At 46.7% G+C, this 17,265-nt stretch overlaps 1 protein-coding gene, 1 long non-coding RNA gene and 1 other non-coding gene across 3 annotated transcripts; 1 reads left to right on the forward strand and 2 right to left on the reverse strand.

Moving 5' to 3' along the window:
* The first annotated feature begins 1,630 nt into the window (after positions 1-1,630).
* Positions 1,631-4,630, forward strand: Gm4544 (predicted gene 4544). Its single transcript, NR_166829.1, has 2 exons — positions 1,631-1,937; positions 3,714-4,630. It is a non-coding gene; the product is annotated as a predicted gene 4544 (long non-coding RNA).
* Positions 4,631-7,026: 2,396 nt separating this feature from the next.
* Positions 7,027-15,206, reverse strand: Atp5g2 (ATP synthase, H+ transporting, mitochondrial F0 complex, subunit C2 (subunit 9)). The gene is made up of 5 exons (NM_026468.2): positions 15,177-15,206; positions 11,870-11,938; positions 9,922-10,014; positions 9,213-9,406; positions 7,027-7,287 (listed from the first exon to the last, which is right to left on the reverse strand). Exons 2-5 carry the CDS (start codon positions 11,906-11,908, stop codon positions 7,173-7,175), a joined length of 441 nt encoding a protein of 146 aa, NP_080744.1. The 5' UTR covers positions 11,909-11,938; positions 15,177-15,206; the 3' UTR covers positions 7,027-7,172.
* Positions 15,207-15,950: 744 nt separating this feature from the next.
* Positions 15,951-16,025, reverse strand: Mir688 (microRNA 688). The gene has a single exon (NR_030460.1). It is a non-coding gene; the product is annotated as a microRNA 688 (primary transcript).
* Positions 16,026-17,265: the final 1,240 nt, after the last annotated feature.

The raw sequence follows: 17,265 nt of genomic DNA on the forward strand, positions 1-17,265 counted from the left end.
CATGATTCCAAAGATAATTAGAAGCAGTAATGTGGACCGAAGGGAGACACTGGAAGTCAGAAGAAACTCTGAGGAACTTCCTGATTTTTAGGAGATGGCCCAGTACCCAGTATGGTGAATAGAACCAGGCTACCACTCATTACAGACTGAACTGCATAAGCTTCACAACTCTTATGCTTAAGTCGCAAGTAACCCTCTGTGCCTGCAAATATGATAGTGGGGAATGTGTGGACACAGAAGCACACAGAACAATGCCAGCTGAAGGCACAGGTCTACTGCTGTAACTATGAGCATCATGTGTTGCTGTTCCCCAGAACAGGGTAGACAAGATGGCCCAGGAGCCCCCTTATTTGTTTCAGTTCATTGGAGTCCTGGTCTCATGTATCCCAGGCTGGCTGCACACTCACAATGCCTCCATGGCTGGTTTTGAACTCCTGTTCCTCCTGTCTCTCCTAGGATCAGAGGCATTTGACAGTATGACCAGCTGTCTTCGAATCCCTTTATTAGGAGACTCCTTACAGAGCAGCCCTGACATCATTTTGCTCTACCAAAATGTAGTTTTGGGGGAGGCCAGGGCAGTAGTGAGGTGTTCATGTTTGAGGCAGTCTACTGTAGTGTAGTCTGGCTTCAAACTCTCTGTGTAACCAGACCTGGCCTGGAACCTCTGCTCGTCTTGCTTTCTACCTCCCAAAAGCTGGAATTGCAGCCACCCCACCATGCCCAGTAAAAATGCAGTTTCTTTTGCAATTGAACAAGAACTAATAGGACCCTCAAAGACAGGAAGGTGAAAGTCAACTTAATGAACAAACTGTATTGAGAGGAGAATCAGAAAGAAGGCAGTGACAAAGCTAGAGAATGTGCCAGAAGCCTCAGGCTCCCCAGCTACTTCCTTAGGTAGAGGCTTTAAGTTGGGGGTTGTCTTCCTTCCAGCATCATAGGGAAACCCGACAGAGGCCTCACCAGTCTTTCCAGGCAGGGAGTTCCTTGCCAAAGCAAACACTCCCAGTTCTCCGATTGTGCTCAGGCCGGGGTAGGGGAAAACAAAGATCTCTTTCTCTTCTTCCCCAGTGCTATAGCTGCAGCCAAAGGCGGTGTTTACACAATCTTCCCCAGTGAGGAATCTGTTCCTTTCCTCTCTAGGTTGCAGCTGGAAAAGATTGAGTTCCTCCTTGCTGTTCCTTATTCCAGAGTCTCTGGGCAGGAAAGGTGCCCACTTCTTGACCTTCCCACCCTATGCACTCAGAAGTAAACTCTAGGGACAGGACAGGGGAGTTTGACAGCCTATCAGGCTGGGAATGGGAGCAGAGCTCAGAAGCCCAGCTTCTGTCCCAGCTTCTGATTCTCTTCATTCTCCTCCATTTCCTACATCCGAGATACATTTCTACAAGAGAGTCAAATGATCAAGTCCCAGGGCAGACTGGATTATTCTGAAAAGATGATAGCAGGTTAGTAGGTAAAGTGCTTTCTAGAACTTTTCCTTTCACCTTCAGTGTATTATTAGCTAGATCTAGCAGGGCAAGCGTCTCTCCCATATCCCCTAAACAAAAGCAAGAAGGGGAAAGAGAGTGGTAGAGTCTAATTTTAGTGCTGGCAGAGAATCCTAGTGTTAAGTTACTCTTGGTAAACTGGTAACTAAGAAGCAGCAGAGAGAAAGAGAGAGAGAGAATTTATAGTCTAGCTTTCCAACAAGTCATTTTAAAACCTAATTTTGTGCTGGGTCTGCAGCTCAATGGTAGAACATATGTTCTAGCCTGGTGATACCTTGGGTTCAACCCCCAGAGCCAAAATTAAAGCAAAGCAAAAAAAAAAAAAAAAAGAAAGAAAATCAGATTAAAGCTGTGCTAATTTCACTTATTCTGTGGCGTCTCAGGGAGGCAGATGCAACCTCATTTCCCAAGGGAAGGAACACGCAGCCCAGGAAGAGAACACAAAGCTCGGTGAGTAACTGGAGCCCCAGATTCTGGATCTCTCAATCCATATTCCACAGGGTCAAACTGTTTCCCGAAAGCAGCAGGAGTCTTTTATGGTTTTAGGTTTTTGTGGTTCTAGGGATTGAACCCGGGGCCTGTTTGTGCTGTATAAGCATTCCACCACTAGAGAACATCTCTGGCCCTTGAGTCTTTTGTACTGAGTAAACTTTCCCTGCTGTAAAGTTTTTCCCTGCCTCAAATCCCTATTGACTGTTGCCCTGTTGCTAAGGGAGCCAGGCTAGATGTTTATTACTCTGCTGCTATGTTTTGGAAACTTGAAGTTACTGCTTCAGGTGTTGGGAGATGTGGATAGAGAAGCCATAGGGAAGGGGGTGGGGGGGGCGGCGGCACAAGTCTGCTTAACTCAGAAACCATTCCTTCACATTATACAAACACCTCACTCCAGCCAACTTCCCCACCCCCACCTCAGCAAGATGTGCAGAGAGAGTCTTTCTGTAAAAGCAGCTTTGCAGTTCCTGGAAGGCCATAATCCACCATGGTTAAAAATATCTATCACAGGGCCAGAGCTGTGCCAGCTAAACTGAGCGTGCTCACAACCCCTCAGAAAATGACGAGTGTGGTAAAACAGACCCAGGAGCAGGGAAATGTACCTGTTTTCAAGATAGCCACAGGGATGGTAATTTTAAAAAGTCTCCACTGAGAAACCTCAGAAATTGTCCAGATTTCTTTCCCAGTTGTATAATGCAAGGACAGCCATGTGCCACCATACCTGGACAAGTGTTGATTCTTTTTTTTTTTTTTTTTTTTTTTTGGTTTTTCGAGACAGGGTTTCTCTGTATAGCCCTGGCTGTCCTGGAACTCACTTTGTAGACCAGGCTGGCCTCGAACTCAGAAATCCGCCTGCCTCTGCCTCCCGAGTGCTGGGATTAAAGGCGTGCGCCACCACACCCGGCAAGTGTTGATTCTTAAACACCAAAGAAAAAGGTACCTACTTTACACGAATTAAAAGCATGCATGCCCTTCTGCATTAAGTGGTTTTCCTACTCAGCTTTCTTGAGCTACATCAGATCCAGTCAAGTGAGGAGGCAACTTGTTGTCTGGGCTGGGCCTTTTTCTGGAGGTTCTGAGAAAAATGAACCTGTGCTTTCTAGAACTTTTTCTTTCATCCTCAGTGTATTACTAGCTAGATCTAGCAGGGCAAGCGTCTCTCCCACATCCCCTAAACAAAAGCAAGAAGGGGAAAGAAGCAGAATGTCATTCTCTCAGCAGACAGACTACTTTCTATCTTTGCAAATGGTCCTCTCTAGCTACAAAGCAAGCAATAGTCCATTATATCCCTTCCTCAAATCTGATTTCCTCTAATGCTGATAGTGTGAGAAAGCTCTGTGCTGTTAATGTGACTGGATGTGGCCCATGCAGCGCCCCCCAGTACCTAAAGCAGGGGAGTGGGGTCAAATGCATAATTCTGGGGATTACAGAAGGGCACATTTAAAGAGTCATTTATTTTGAGGTACAGGGAATAAAACGAGGCTCTATACACATATATTAGGCAAATATTCTTCTACCTTAGAGCTATACCATCAGGTCTTTTACTTTCTTCTGTTTTTGAAGCAAGGTCATATATGTACCCTAGGCAGCCCTCAAACTCAAGATTCTTCTGCCTCAGCCTCCCAGTTTATGCTACCATGCTTGGCTTAGATCTTTTTAAAGGTTCATTTAAAAGAATTTTGCTTAGGGCTGGCGAGATGACTCAGTGGTTAACAGAGTACCTTTGGTCCGCAGAACCCATGTAAAACAGCTGGATTCAGGAAGATGGCTCAGGGATAAAGACACTTTCTGCCAAACTTGATGACCTAAATTCCATTCCCAGGCCCCACACGGTAGGAGAGAACTGACTCCCCCAAGTTGTCCTCTGACATCCACATCAGTGCTACGGTCTACACCTCCCCCTCAAAAGAAATTGTGTAGCAGTGACACGCATCTGCAATCACAGCTCTTCTGCAGCCTGGAAACTCCAGGGCCAGCCAGCCTGGAGTGCTCCCGAGCCACAGAAACAAAAAGCCTGCTGCCTCAACAAGGCAGTGGAAGAGAACCGAGTCCACGTGCAAGCCACAACAGCGCTGGGTGAACAAGACTCACAGTGAGACATGCAAAAATCTCTGCCTATCACAGCAGTTCATCAAAAGATGAGGAAAAAACGATCCCTGCAGGGAAAAGGAAGAAGCAGGAATGAAGCATCTCTGATTGACTTCAGAGCACTAGGAGAGGCCAAGAAAGTCCTCCTGCCTGGGTTTTGCCATTTCTAAAGTAGCCACTTGGTCACAATGTACTAATATCCACAGTGTGTTGAAGTAAATATTTATGACGGTTTGTATGTGCTCAGCCCAGGGAGTGGCAGCATTAGGTGTGGCCCTGTTGGAGTAGGTGTGTCACTGTGGGTGTGGGTTATAAGACCTTTTATCCTAGTTGCCTGGGGGTCAGTATTCTGCTAGCAGCCTCCAGATGAAGATGTTGAACTCTCAGCTCCTGCACCATGCTTGTCTGGATGTTGCCATGTTCCCGACTTCATGATGATGGACTGAACCTCTGAACCTGTAAGCCAGCCCCAATTAAATGTCCTTATAAGACTTACATTGGTCATGGTGTCTGGCCACAGCCATAATACCCTAAGACAATATTAAAAATAATAGTAACAATAATTTGTCATTTGGTTTGGTTTTTGAGACAGGGTTTCTCCTTGTAGCCCTGGCTATGCTGGAACTTGCTCTGTAGACATCCAGACAAGCATGGTGCAGGAGCTGGCCTTGGACTCAGCAATCTGCCTGCCTTTGCCACCATTGCCCGAAAAATAAGGAAACTTTGAGGAATACCTGGGGACTCACAGGTCGTCTCAGGCTTTAGTTTTTCCTTACCTCTTGGTGAGCATACCAGATTGAACAGTGGTGTGTGCTCAGAACAGACTGGGGAAAGCAAGGTATTTTGAGATATGGCTCAATACAAAGTGTTACTGCTCAAAACTAGGACTACAGTGATGTCCCCTGATTGCTACTGTTCTTCCCTCTTGCAGAATTAAGTAAAGTGTTCCTTTCTCCCAGCTCCCTGATCGAAGGTCACACACAGCTGTCCTCCTGGTGATGCCCTTGAGGAAGCCATCCTGAGAGAGGCTGGGGTCAGGTTCCCCCTCACTGCTGAGAGACAGGGTTTCTCCATGTAGCCCCGACTTTCCTAGAACTCACTCCATAAGCCAGGTTGGCCTTGAACTCAGGACTCTGTCAGCCTCTGCCTCCCGAGTGCTGGGATTAAAGGGGTGCATTACATCACCATCCCCAGCCTAATATTTAGATGACTTTCAAAGAGCATCACTTACTTCTACTGAGCCTTTTAAGAACAGGAAAGCAGGTCTCTGCCTGTAGCATCTCTGGGTGTTCATTCCTAAGCACTTTTCCTGTCAGATGACAAAATTCCCCTCCTTATGAAGGAAGAGCCACCTAGAAAATGGCTCAGACAGACAGCGAAAGCCCACAAAGAATGAAAAAAAAAAAAAAAAAAAAATTAAAACCAGCATATTAAGTTTTGACAACACTGTCCTTTTTGAATACTCCAGGTATTATAGGTTCTTCCATAATGCCTGTGATGAGAAGTGCTACTCCTGTTTACAGATGGGAAAAACAGAAGTACTGGAAAACTTACTGGTTAGAGCTGGTTAGTGTTACAAGAGAAATCAATTCCTGAGACTTCTTGATTTCAAATCATGGGCTATTTTGAAAACCAGGCCAAGCAGAAACCAAAGTTATGAAAGCTGGACAGATCTTTAGAAAATCTATTAAATCCATTACTAAAAACAACACACCTTCACCCCAAGTTGGTGGCAACTTGGGTTCCAATCAGTATCTCTTGGGGCCTCAGCAGAGAGGAGCCAGTTGTATTAACTACTGAATAAATCAGCAAATGTCTACAGAACCACTTCATTAACACCTAAAAACATAAACATGTGGGCCACAGAGCTTTGCTCTCTCCAAGAGACTCACTCAGCTCAATGCAGTTCCAAGGTCAAGAGGGGAAATAAAATAAGGCAGGAGAGCCTCCCATCATGGTTCAAATTCAAGTGACCAAACCAAAGGGAGGGCTACTGCTTACTTCTAAATATGTAGATACTTCATATCAACTTTTGGCTGGAGACAAAAGTCAGCTCCAGAGGTCAGAAAGAGTTAACTGCAGACAGTGTATATAACTCTGAAACCAAACCTCTTATTCCCCTCCACCCTTCCAGCACAGTATCAAAGTCAAGGATGATGGGAATGGATCTGTTGGTGGCTTTTTTTGTGTACACTTGTGTGTGCTCACGTGTAAAGGCCAGAAGATCACATCCATGATTGTCCATCTTAGTTTTTTAATACAGGTCTTAGGTTTGAGACAGTCTCATGTAGCCCAGGCTAACCTTACACTACCCATATAGCTGAGTATGGCCTTGAGTTTGATTTTTCTATCTCAGACTCCTAAATGCTGGTATGACAGGCCTACAATACCATGAGTTTGATTACAAAGAGTATCAGGCCAGTGAGGTATGGGACATGTGTGAATTTTGAATTGGAAAATGACAAAATCAGTCCTGTTCTTAAGGGAAGATTTACCTGGCTTTCAGTAGAAGTAAATGCTGGAAAAAACTGGAAGCAGGCTGACAGTTAAGAGGCACATGCACTTGACCAGATAAGTGACAAAGAGGGCCCCAGGACCGTGGCAGTGACAGGTAACAAACCCTTTTAGTAACCATTTTAAGTACTTACCCCAATCTTCCAAGGCAAGTAACAGGTCATACCAGGTATTAATTATTGAAAAGGACAGCTATTTTTAATAGAACTTTCCTGAAACAAAGAATTAATTCTGGTGTGCAGATGCACATGCAGACAAAACACCCACACACATAAAATACATTTCAAAAAAAAAAATCTTAAAAGAAAAAAGAGAGAGAGAGAGACTGAGCCCAGCCAGATCCCTGTAGAGCTTAGAACCATCACCATGTTGGCCTTGTGCTCTCACCAAGGCACTCTGCCAACTGTGGAGAAGAAATATACACAGGAGACTCAAGAAACATCTTATTAATACAGTATTTATTTGTCTTCTCTCTGTCAAACCCTGAGCCAAGCACTTTCCCCAGACTTCTTGGGGAGTTACAGGAAAAGGAACATACAGGGCAGACGAGACACGAAAGAACCATGGGAGGTGGAAGTGGAGACAGCTGCTTCACATGGCGAAGAGGATGAGAAAGGCCACCATTAGGCAAAAGAGCCCCATGGCCTCTGAGAGGGCAAAGCCCAGAATCGCGTAGGAGAAGAGTTGTTGCTTCAGAGAAGGGTTCCTGGGAAAAAGGAGAGAAGACTGAATTTCTAGTCCACACAAGGAAAAGGCCAAACGTCTAAGGTGGACTTCTAGACACTTGAAGCTTATTCATAAGAAGATCCATCTAGGAGAGACCCCATTGTACTCAAACTCTAGCACTAAAGTTTCAACAGGGGTTAAAACACGGTAGAGACGACAATCTTAGATGGTGTTGACAGCCTGTGTGCAAACATCACCTTCCCCAGTGGATCTCTCCTACCATAGTAACTTAGAACCACAGGCCTGGATATTTAACATTCAGGGTCAGAACAGAATGGAGAATACTCAAAATGGCTGGCTCTTTCTCAAGAAGCAGAACCTTAACAGGACAAAGAAGCAAAACTGCAGATGGGTTGCAGCTCACACCCTGTATATACCAGGACGCTACGGGAATAACACTGTTCCAGAACGCAGGAGAGGCAGAAGGCTTTCTTTGGTCATCTGAAAATAGTCAAGATTTTTTTTTAATGATTTTGGTTTTTGATACAAGGTTTCTAATGCTGCAATTAAAGGTGTGTGCCATCACAGCTTTGATTTTGGGCTTTAAGACACTGAATGGAGCTTGTGGTATGATATATTTATAATATGAATCCAAATAGGACAACTGTGAGCTAACTTTACAAGTCAATAGATGATTTTCATTTCCCTTACCCTGGTATCTACAGAGTCTCATGGGTAAGGTAAATCAGCACAAACTCTTGCACAATTGTGGACACAAAAGTAATCAGGCTTCTTGTTCAATGCAAATCCTGAGAAAAAGAACCACTTCCCCAGACGAGAAGATCCCGCTGGTCTCCAGGGGATTAATTTAGCTCTTCAGTGACTTGCCCAGAGGTGGCAGAGACTAAATAGTCCCAGGTGCCCGGGGCCGGCAGGGCTGGCAGCAGAGGCAGCTGTCCCAGGAGCAAGGGGACTCCCCAAGATGAGGAGAACAGCAGTAAGGCTATGGCACTGACTGGCAGGAGCCCAGGGATGGAGGCCTTCTCTGTTAAGGCCGGGGTTTTCACTTGGGGCTGTGGGACCACAGAGCCTATCGTGCTGACGTTTACTCTAGCGTGTAAACAAGAACTGCATATGATGATGCACTGACTCACAGCAGCCAGCACTGTAGACTGTGGCTTCCTTGTAAGAACATGGAAAACCTCTTCTTGCTGCTTTTAAAAATACTTTTAAAGGATGTAAAAACTTCCTGGCACCGGGGAAGCAGGAGTCTGAGGCAGCCAGGGCCATACAATTTAACTCAACCATAGAAAGCCAGGCAGTGACTTGGACTGCCAGTCCCTACTCCATACTACAGCCATTCAAGAGAACTCTGGCAATGTGCATGTGCTACAGATGCACTGTCAACCACGGTTGTCTCCAGCTCCTAAGCACTTGGAATTACAGGAAAGAGTAACTGAAAACCTCAATTTTATGTGAGACAGGGTCTCATATAGACTAGGCTGGGCTGAACTCACCATGTAGCCCAGGCTAACCCAGAGCTGCTGATCATTCTGCCTCTCTCACACAACTGTTGGCATCACAGGTCTGGATTATCACAGCTAGTATAATCTTCATAGTAGTATTCATATTTAAAAAAAATTAAAGCAAGGTGTGGCTGTACATGCCCTTAATGCCAACATTCAAACAAGCAGGGCTCTGTGAGTTCTATGCCAACCAACTAGGGCAACATAATGAGGAAACAAAAATTATTATTTATGCATTTAGGTGTGGGTGTATATTCACATGTGTTCGAACACATGCATATGGAGGCACAAGTTGGTTTACTCTTATCTCAAACAAAATCCAGAAATTTAGATAAAAAGTAACAACACTGAGTTAGTGGCCTCTGCACAGGACAGTGAAGCTCTAGACCCGGCTTTTGGAACACTCAACAGAGCCAACAGAGGGCCCAGGTATCCTTACCTGGCATAGCCAATGATGAGACTCCCAAAAACAGTCCCAATCCCTGCCCCAGAGCCAGCCACCCCAACTGTCGCAGCCCCAGCTCCAATGAACTTGGCAGCTGTGTCGATGTCCCTTGAAATGGCGCTGGTTTGGAAACTGCGGCTAGGGATAAGTGAAGTCAGAGGCCGCCGGACCGCCAAGCTGCTGAGGCTCTGTGACAAAGAGGCAGACAGAAGGCAGGGATTTTTGTTATCAATTCAGTGTTTTGCTTTGGAAACATTGTACTATTTCAAACTGCTAGGCTGGCTGTCAAATCTGATGTTCCTCCCTCAATGGAAAAATCATTTAGTTCCCTGAAAACCTCCCTAAAATGTTGGCAAGATAACTTTTTAATGTAGGAGGCAGGGTTCAAATACCTCCACAACCCAGTATGGTCTACAAGTGTTATGAGACATGAGCCTGTTCTTGACCCCCAATACCTGGTCAGCAGACCAGGCCTAATAATGGGAGCTGACAGAGGTCCACCAAAGCAGGAACTACCAGATGCAACTGCCAACACAGAGTATTCACTGCCTTCCATTTCTACCTAGAGCAGCAAAGGTCTGATCCTTCCTGAATGCCAGCCTGTGGTGATTATCCTCAGCACTCCCCCTACTGGTCCGGGGAGGTAACCCTCTTTACTCCTCCTCACCAAACCATAGCTCCAACTCCACCTTAAGGTACCTACCTCATCTGTTGGCATCTGTGGTCGCTTCAACTCCACTGCAGACAGCGGACGACTCAGCAGCTGAGAGGTGCTCCTGAGAGAGGTGCTCCTGATCTAGTGGAATGACAAGGGCAGGGAGGTCAGGAAGGCTGTGGAGGTGACTTTTAGAGCATTCCATTGCACACAGTAGGATGTTCTCTGAACCTTGAATCAGTCTTTCTATTTTTTTTTTTTTTTTTTTTTTTTGAGACGGGCAGGCACCTTTAATCTAGACTTAGGAAGCAGAGGAAGGCGGATCTCTACAAGTTCCAGGCTAGCCAGGGCTACACAGAGACCCTGTCTCAAAACAAAAACAACAACAACTGGACTGGAGAGATGCCTTAGAGGTTAAGGGCATTAGAAGAGACCCAGGTTCAATTCCCAACACCCACACAGTGTCTCACACTCATCCGTAACTGCAGATCCAGCACTCTTCTGATCTCCTTGCATACCATACTAGGCACACATATCATATATGTAAGCAAAACACTCATACACATGAGACAATTTTCTACAAAACAACAACAAAAAAAATCTTTAAAAACAAAACAAATCCTAAAAGACACAGAAATCTTGCTATGTTGCCCAGGCTGACCTTGAAGCCCCAGGCTAAGCAACCCTCCTGCTTTAGTGTCCCTGGTACTGGGACTTCACACGTGCACTGTGTCACATTATTCCTTGTATCAACAAATTCTGAATTCAGGGTCATTGTCTTGCTTTTCAGGTTTTGCTTTATGGAAAGAAAAGTGTTTTTCCTTGTAGGGGCCATAGGAGGCCACAACTTCTGCTCTACTCTTTTACCCTTTTGAGAATCAGAAGAGATCTAAGCCCCAGATGTATCTGCTTCACTCAACAAGGGATACATTTACAGGTAATAGTTGGCTCCTAGGAAAGCCAAGGATTACGGTGTTCTCCCCTGAATACATGTATCCTCCTCTGGAAAATGGATGTAAAGAGCCATGTTCAAACCTCACCTCATCCTGACAGCCCTTTCTCATCAGCTCCAAGACTTTATCTCTAAGATACATGGCAGACAACAGAGACAGAATTACGAGGCTTACATACCTCTTCTTGACAGGATCTCATGGTAGGCCATGCTGATCTTAAATTCGTACTAGCCAACCTTCCTACTCATCCTCCCAAGTCCTAGCTCACACATGAGCCACTCTGTCTGGCTGCTGCTTCTTTTTTTGTACGAGGGACGGAACCCTGGGCTTTGTACATGCTAGGCAGGCACTCTACACTGGACTGTATCTTTATCCCTTTGGTGGTAACTTCCTCTTGTGTTTATTAGTGTTTTGTCTACATGTATGTATGCACACCTTGTGGGTGCCTGGTGCTCACAATGACCAGATGACACTGGATGCCCTGGAACTGCAATTACAGTGATTACGAACGGCCATTTGGATGCCAGGAACCAAACCCAAGTTGTCTGCAAGGGTAACCATGCTCTTAACTGTTAAGCCATCTCTCCAATCCCAAATGTTAACTTTCTATCAGGTATGCAGTATAAGGGCTAAGTTACTTAATGATTTTCAGCCTATTTCTGCACCTGTCAAATGGGGACAATCTTAGGGTTCTGAGGAGTAAATGGGGAGATACAGACTGGTGAACAGCATGAGGCATGAAGCAAGTGCTTAGTAGCTGGTACCTCCCAACAGCAGCACACCCTTGAACTTAGCAAGAGCACCCACTATCTTATTATTTTTACATTTCTAACCTCCTGCTGCTTCAGAGCCTAACACTTTTCCAGGCAGAAGGCCTTCTCTTTCACTGCAGGCACAGGCACCTTAGGGAAGCTATGAAGGCAGCCCTGCACACTTGTACATGATAATGTCACATCCCTATACTACAAGTTTGGACATCTCTGGCATTCTCCTATATGAAGAAACAAGGTGTCCTTTAAAGTCCTTCCAGAAAATGTACTCACCAGGGAGCGGGTAGAGACGAACTTGGAGCAGGCGTACATTTTCAGGGGTGAGGGGCCGAGGCAGGAGGGCTGGAAATAAGCAGCAGCATTGTAAACACTTTGCTTTGCTACTTAAACTTCATCCTCACACCTGAGAAGGATCGCTAGGAAGCTTAATTAGCTCAGAGAGCCAAAATGACACCAGAATCCTGAAATCAAGTGACTTTCATGGCCTGGGCAAGTAAGTGACTTGCTCCCTGCTTAAAGAACCATGACCACTTCCACAGCCCACGGTTTGGGATTGTCAACGTAATTTCCCCAGCATCCCTTGCTTTCCTTTTCTTCTTCTAGGTTCAAAAGCATCCCTTCTCTGGTCTCAGTGTCTGGGCCTAGAAGCAGTCAGTGTACAGTGTACAGGCTCCAACCACCTGCAATCCTAGTACTCAGGAGGCAAGGGCAAAATTGCAGAAAGTTCCAGGCCAGCCTGAGCTACTGAGTAAGACCTTGTTTCAAGACAGAAAGAACTAGTATTCATTTTTATTGGGTAGAGTCTGGGGATTGTTAGGGCTAGAGCCCTAGACCTGAAGCACACTGGCCTAGTGCTGGCTGTATCTCCATCCCTACAGAATCCCTAAACTTCTGGGAGAGTTCTCAGAAGACTAAGTCACTGGAAGTTTTTCAACTATCTTTTTAGCATCTCACTCCTTAAAATACTGATTTCTACTTTAACAAGATACAGCCAATCAATGAGGGAAACCCTAGCATTAATCTAATAAGCATCAACTGTAAAATTTCACCACTCCATTAAGGGGTATTAAGTTTTGTGTCTTCAAGATCCAAAGGAAGAATATGTAAGGTAAAGGTTTAGGACAGTGTCTTCCTCAAGTGAAGCGAGAAGTCCACTTGAATCAGAATTATCTGAGGGAATATATATATATATATATGAAGTGACTGTCACTGGGCCAGCAGCATGGCTCAGAGGGTAAAACCATGTGCCCTATAAACCTGATAAAACAAGTTTGATTCTTGGAGCACATAGTGGAAGAAGTACTTCCAAGAGCTTTCTTCTGATCTCCACAGGCACATGTGCACCTGCACATTCACACACATAAAATAATTTAGGACATTTTTAGATTTGTATGTATGTTTTGTCCGCATGCACACCTAGTGCCCAAGAAGGTAGGTCAGAGCTGGCACTGAACTCCCTAGAGATGGTTATGAACCATCACACCGGTGCTGGGAACCAAACTTGGGGCCTCTGGAACAGCAGCAGTTGCTCTTAACTTCTGAGCCATCTCTCCAGTCCCTAAACACAAGATCTCTGGTGCCAATATTTTAAACAACTTTTCCAATCATTTTATATTTAAGGTATACAATGGTATGGCCTCAACAACACTAACAGGTTGTCAGTGAGAGAGAAAGGACTGTAACTCTGTAATTTCACTCAGAGGGAGGCCACACTGGAGGTAGAACCTAGGACCTTAGTGCAATCTAGGTAACGTGTCCTACCACCAAGCTACGTCCCCTGCTTTTTCTCTCTGAAGTTTGAATAGCCCATAAACTAAGATGCTCAAAGTATAGGCCTGTTAAACACTACTCCCTTAAGTACACTGGACGCAACCTGTCCAAGGCAGATATGCTACTTGTAAATCCTGAATTTTACTTTTAGACCAATGTTTGTCTTCAGGCTGGCTCTATCTAAAACTTTACTTTTTGCTGGATTCGGTGGAACACATCTATCATCCCAGCACTCAGAAGGCAGAGAGGCAGACAGAGCTCTGTGAATTCTTGGCTACACAGTGCGACCCTGTAACAAACTCCTCCCTTTTGTCTTTATGCAACCTAAACCCAGATTTGATGCCCACCTACTCAGGTTTAATTGAGTCGAAACCCAGTACTTCTTTAAAACTTTTGCAATAGAGGCTTAAGCTGGGTTGATGGCTTAGATGATGGTGCCTGCCACACCCCGTGCGCTGGGTACCTATGGAAGCAGGTGGCCTGAAGCTGACTGGCTTGCAATCAGAGTCGATGAGCTTCAGGTCAGTAAGACATCCTGTCTCGAAAGGTGAGGGTGGAGTGGAAATGCCCCCCACATTAACCTCTCAGCATGCATGCATACATGTCACCATACACGTGAATAAAGGGAGGTCTGAAGTTAGGCATGGTGGTATGTGCAAGTGATCCTAGCACTGGGGAGGCTGATGCAGAAGGATCATAAATTTGAGGTAAACGTGGGTTAGAGTCAAGAAGCCAAAATAAAATGGAAGACGTTTTTCCAAAAACAAGTTTTAACATGGTAACTTATAAAATGTAGTTCTGGCAATACTCTAATTACTGCCCAACCCACTGCTTGCTTGCAGAGAACTCAGTAAACAATTCTTAAAAAAAAAAAAAAGTAGGGGAATTAAATTTAATAGTTTACAAACATATGGAATAGTATAATCTGTTGCTGGTGTGTAATAAACCCAAGCGTATCATTCGGCGAGCCCTTCCAGTGGTCACTTAATATGGGCAAGCCCACACCAGAGCAATGAAACCCTCCACAATGAGAATTCCCCACTTAACCATTCCGTTCCTTAAACCTTCCCACTAGCTGGCAGGTATAAATTCTAAAGCTCGTATTGCTCCCATCTTCTGGGCTTGCTGCCTAACAGAAACCTCCATTTCCACCATTTAAGATTTTATTTCTAACTTCATTAGTATGTCAGGGCCTTCATTAGAGGCAACCAGTTTCTAAGGGAACAGGCCTCGCTCAGGCCTCACTCCTGCCACCTGTGCACAGGCCGGTTAGCCTGTTCTGTTACTCTCTACCACGTTCAGTTTATTTCAAACTGAAGGATGCTGACTAGGGAGATGATGGCTTTGGACGGTGAACTAGCTTGACTGCGCCAGAGGTCCTGAGGTTCAAAGTCTGCAAGCTTCAAAAAAATAAAAAATAAAGGCTATTTTGATTCAGGATGACAAGGGGAGGCAAAGGTAGGAGGGGAGAGTCTGGGGTCATGACAATGGTGAAAGGCGTGTGGGTGAGCGAAGAGCACCCATAAAAGCCTTGGTTCGCGCCCGGAGAGAACACGCTCGCCAGCATCTGCCTTTCGCCGGCCGCAGAGCCCCCAACCCCCGTGAGACACCCAAGATGGCGCCAGGCCCGCGCGGTTAGAGGTCATCGGCACGAGGAAGGGGTAGCCCTCCGCGTGGGGATGCCGGGACCGCGAGGGCTCAGGGACCCGCGTGGGAGCTAGCAAGGTCAGGGCGGCCACGCGTCCTCGCAAGGGGTACTGCTGCGCGCGCCTGCGCGGCACGAAGAGGACGCGAGGCCTCAAGGCCTTACCTGCTCCCAGGGCAGAGAAGACAGAGAGGGGCGGGGGCGCGGGAAGCGCGAGGGAAGGCTCTGCGCATGCGCGGCCGGAGCCAACGAGTCGCTTTTCTCCATGGATAGAGTGGACACAAGCTAGAGGATCGGCCGGGACGCCACAGCTCCCTCTGCCAGGTTGGTGGTGTCTTGGGGGACAAGCACTCCACCTGGCGTCCAACAGGAGAAACTGCAAAAGGAGCCCACCGTGCACGGAAGAGCCGCCAACTCTTGCTGATCTGCAACGTGGTGGAACTGTGGACTGCACAGCATTTTTGGAGTCTTGGACTCGAGTCCCCTTTCCGAGCATGCGCAAAGTTAAGGAAAAAAAAAAAAACCAAAAAACACCCTACCCAGTCTACTCGGAAATTGTTTATAGCATACAGTAGGGATTGGGGTTCAGTGCCTAAAATGTAGCAGGGGAAAATAAAATCACAGAACTCTTGGCTTCTTGTCACCCTCAGGACACTGGCAACGTTGGGTGGGAGATGGGAACTGGCCCAATGCTATTAGCAAAATGCCATGGCAGTTTCTGCTTTAACTTATTTTTATTTTTGTTTTCCCTATCTCGTTGATGAGCAAAGCATGAAAAAAACCCAGCATCTTCGAGTCATAAGACTGGGGGGGTAAACAAGGCCTGATTCTCCCTTTTGTGAGTCCTGGGATCAATTAGGGATAACCGCACCTGTGGCCTGCAGTAGGGGTGCGAAGTCACCCCAGGCGACCAGTTTACCTCCTGTCGGACTTGCTGGGGGGCGAGCTGGAATAAGTAGTCGCCTGCGAGGTGCTCTCCCCAAGCAAGCCCCTACTTTTCTTCACTGCCCTTTCGCCCGTCCCTCCCCCAGTGGCGGTGGGCGGGGGCTTTCCTGCGCTAGTCCTGGAGCAGGCCTTTGTGTACACGCAGGAACGCACGAGCCTAGCAGACGGCTGCAAGGCTGACCCAGCCCCTTAGCCCGGCTGTCCGGTTAGGGTGCTTGGACGCAGCGCGAGAAAGACGGGAAGAGCTCACCAAACCCCCATAAAAAAATAAAAAGAAAGCCGCGGCTGTAAATAAAGGCAAATCCGCCACCCTCTGAGGGGCCGTTTGTCCTCCCCTCCTTGGCCCCGTCCTTCCCGCCACCCCCTCCCGGCCCCCGGCCCCGCGGCGCCCCGGCCCCAAGCTCCTCCATTTAATCGGATTTGGGAGAAGGGGAGGATAAATCACGGCAGCAGCTTTACGGTCCCGGAGGAGAGGCGAGCCGCAGCCAGGCACACCCCGGCCGGCGATAAAAACCGCCGCTGAAAGCCCACGGAGCAATTTCCCGGGACCCCGAGCGACGCCATTACAGGAATGTAATTTTGCCCGGATGAGGCCCCGAGTTTAATTATCCTCGCGGAGGAATTTCAATGCGGCCAATCCATCTTGCAGGCGGGCGGCAGAGGGATTTATATGGGCCCGTTATTTCACACCGATCCTCCATCTGCATTTTTATGGCCCTGAGCTCCTGAAAGGGAGGGAAAGTGTGGGGAGAAATGGAAGAAGAGGGTGGAGGACTCCCCGCCTTTCCTAAACCTTGGATTTCAGCTGGATTAGGATGCTCGCAGGTTCTCCTGAGGTCCCCAAATCTCCCTCCAGTGCCAGTTGTTGACCTGGGCAGGGGCAGAACCGGGATCTTTAGGAAGCAACAGGTATTTTTCCAAGTACTAAGCAGTGTGAGATGCCGTGTGAGAAAAGGCAAACCCGCCACCCTCTGAGGGGCCCAGGCTAGCAGGGCTTAGGAGTTGGTCCCTTGAGGTTCCCTGAACACCCCGCTCCGCCAAAAACTGAATTCTTTGTAGCTCTTAGTTTCATACCCTAAGAGGCACAATCTATAGTTCTTAGGAGCTGCCGCCACCAAATGGTGTTGCAGCTGTTGGTTGCGACAATTTAGAGATCTCGTATATATATCGCTAACAAAATCCCGGAGGAGGATGAATCAGAGAAAGGGCCTGTGAGGAGCTAACCCTGGCTTCTCCTAAAAGTTACTGCAGAGTCTGATAATTCCCTGGCCCGAGTGGTAGGATTTAGTTAGACAAACCTGAGTTCCCA

This window comes from Mus musculus, chromosome 15, assembly GCF_000001635.26.
Source record: "Mus musculus strain C57BL/6J chromosome 15, GRCm38.p6 C57BL/6J".
Classification (NCBI taxonomy): domain Eukaryota; kingdom Metazoa; phylum Chordata; class Mammalia; order Rodentia; family Muridae; genus Mus; species Mus musculus.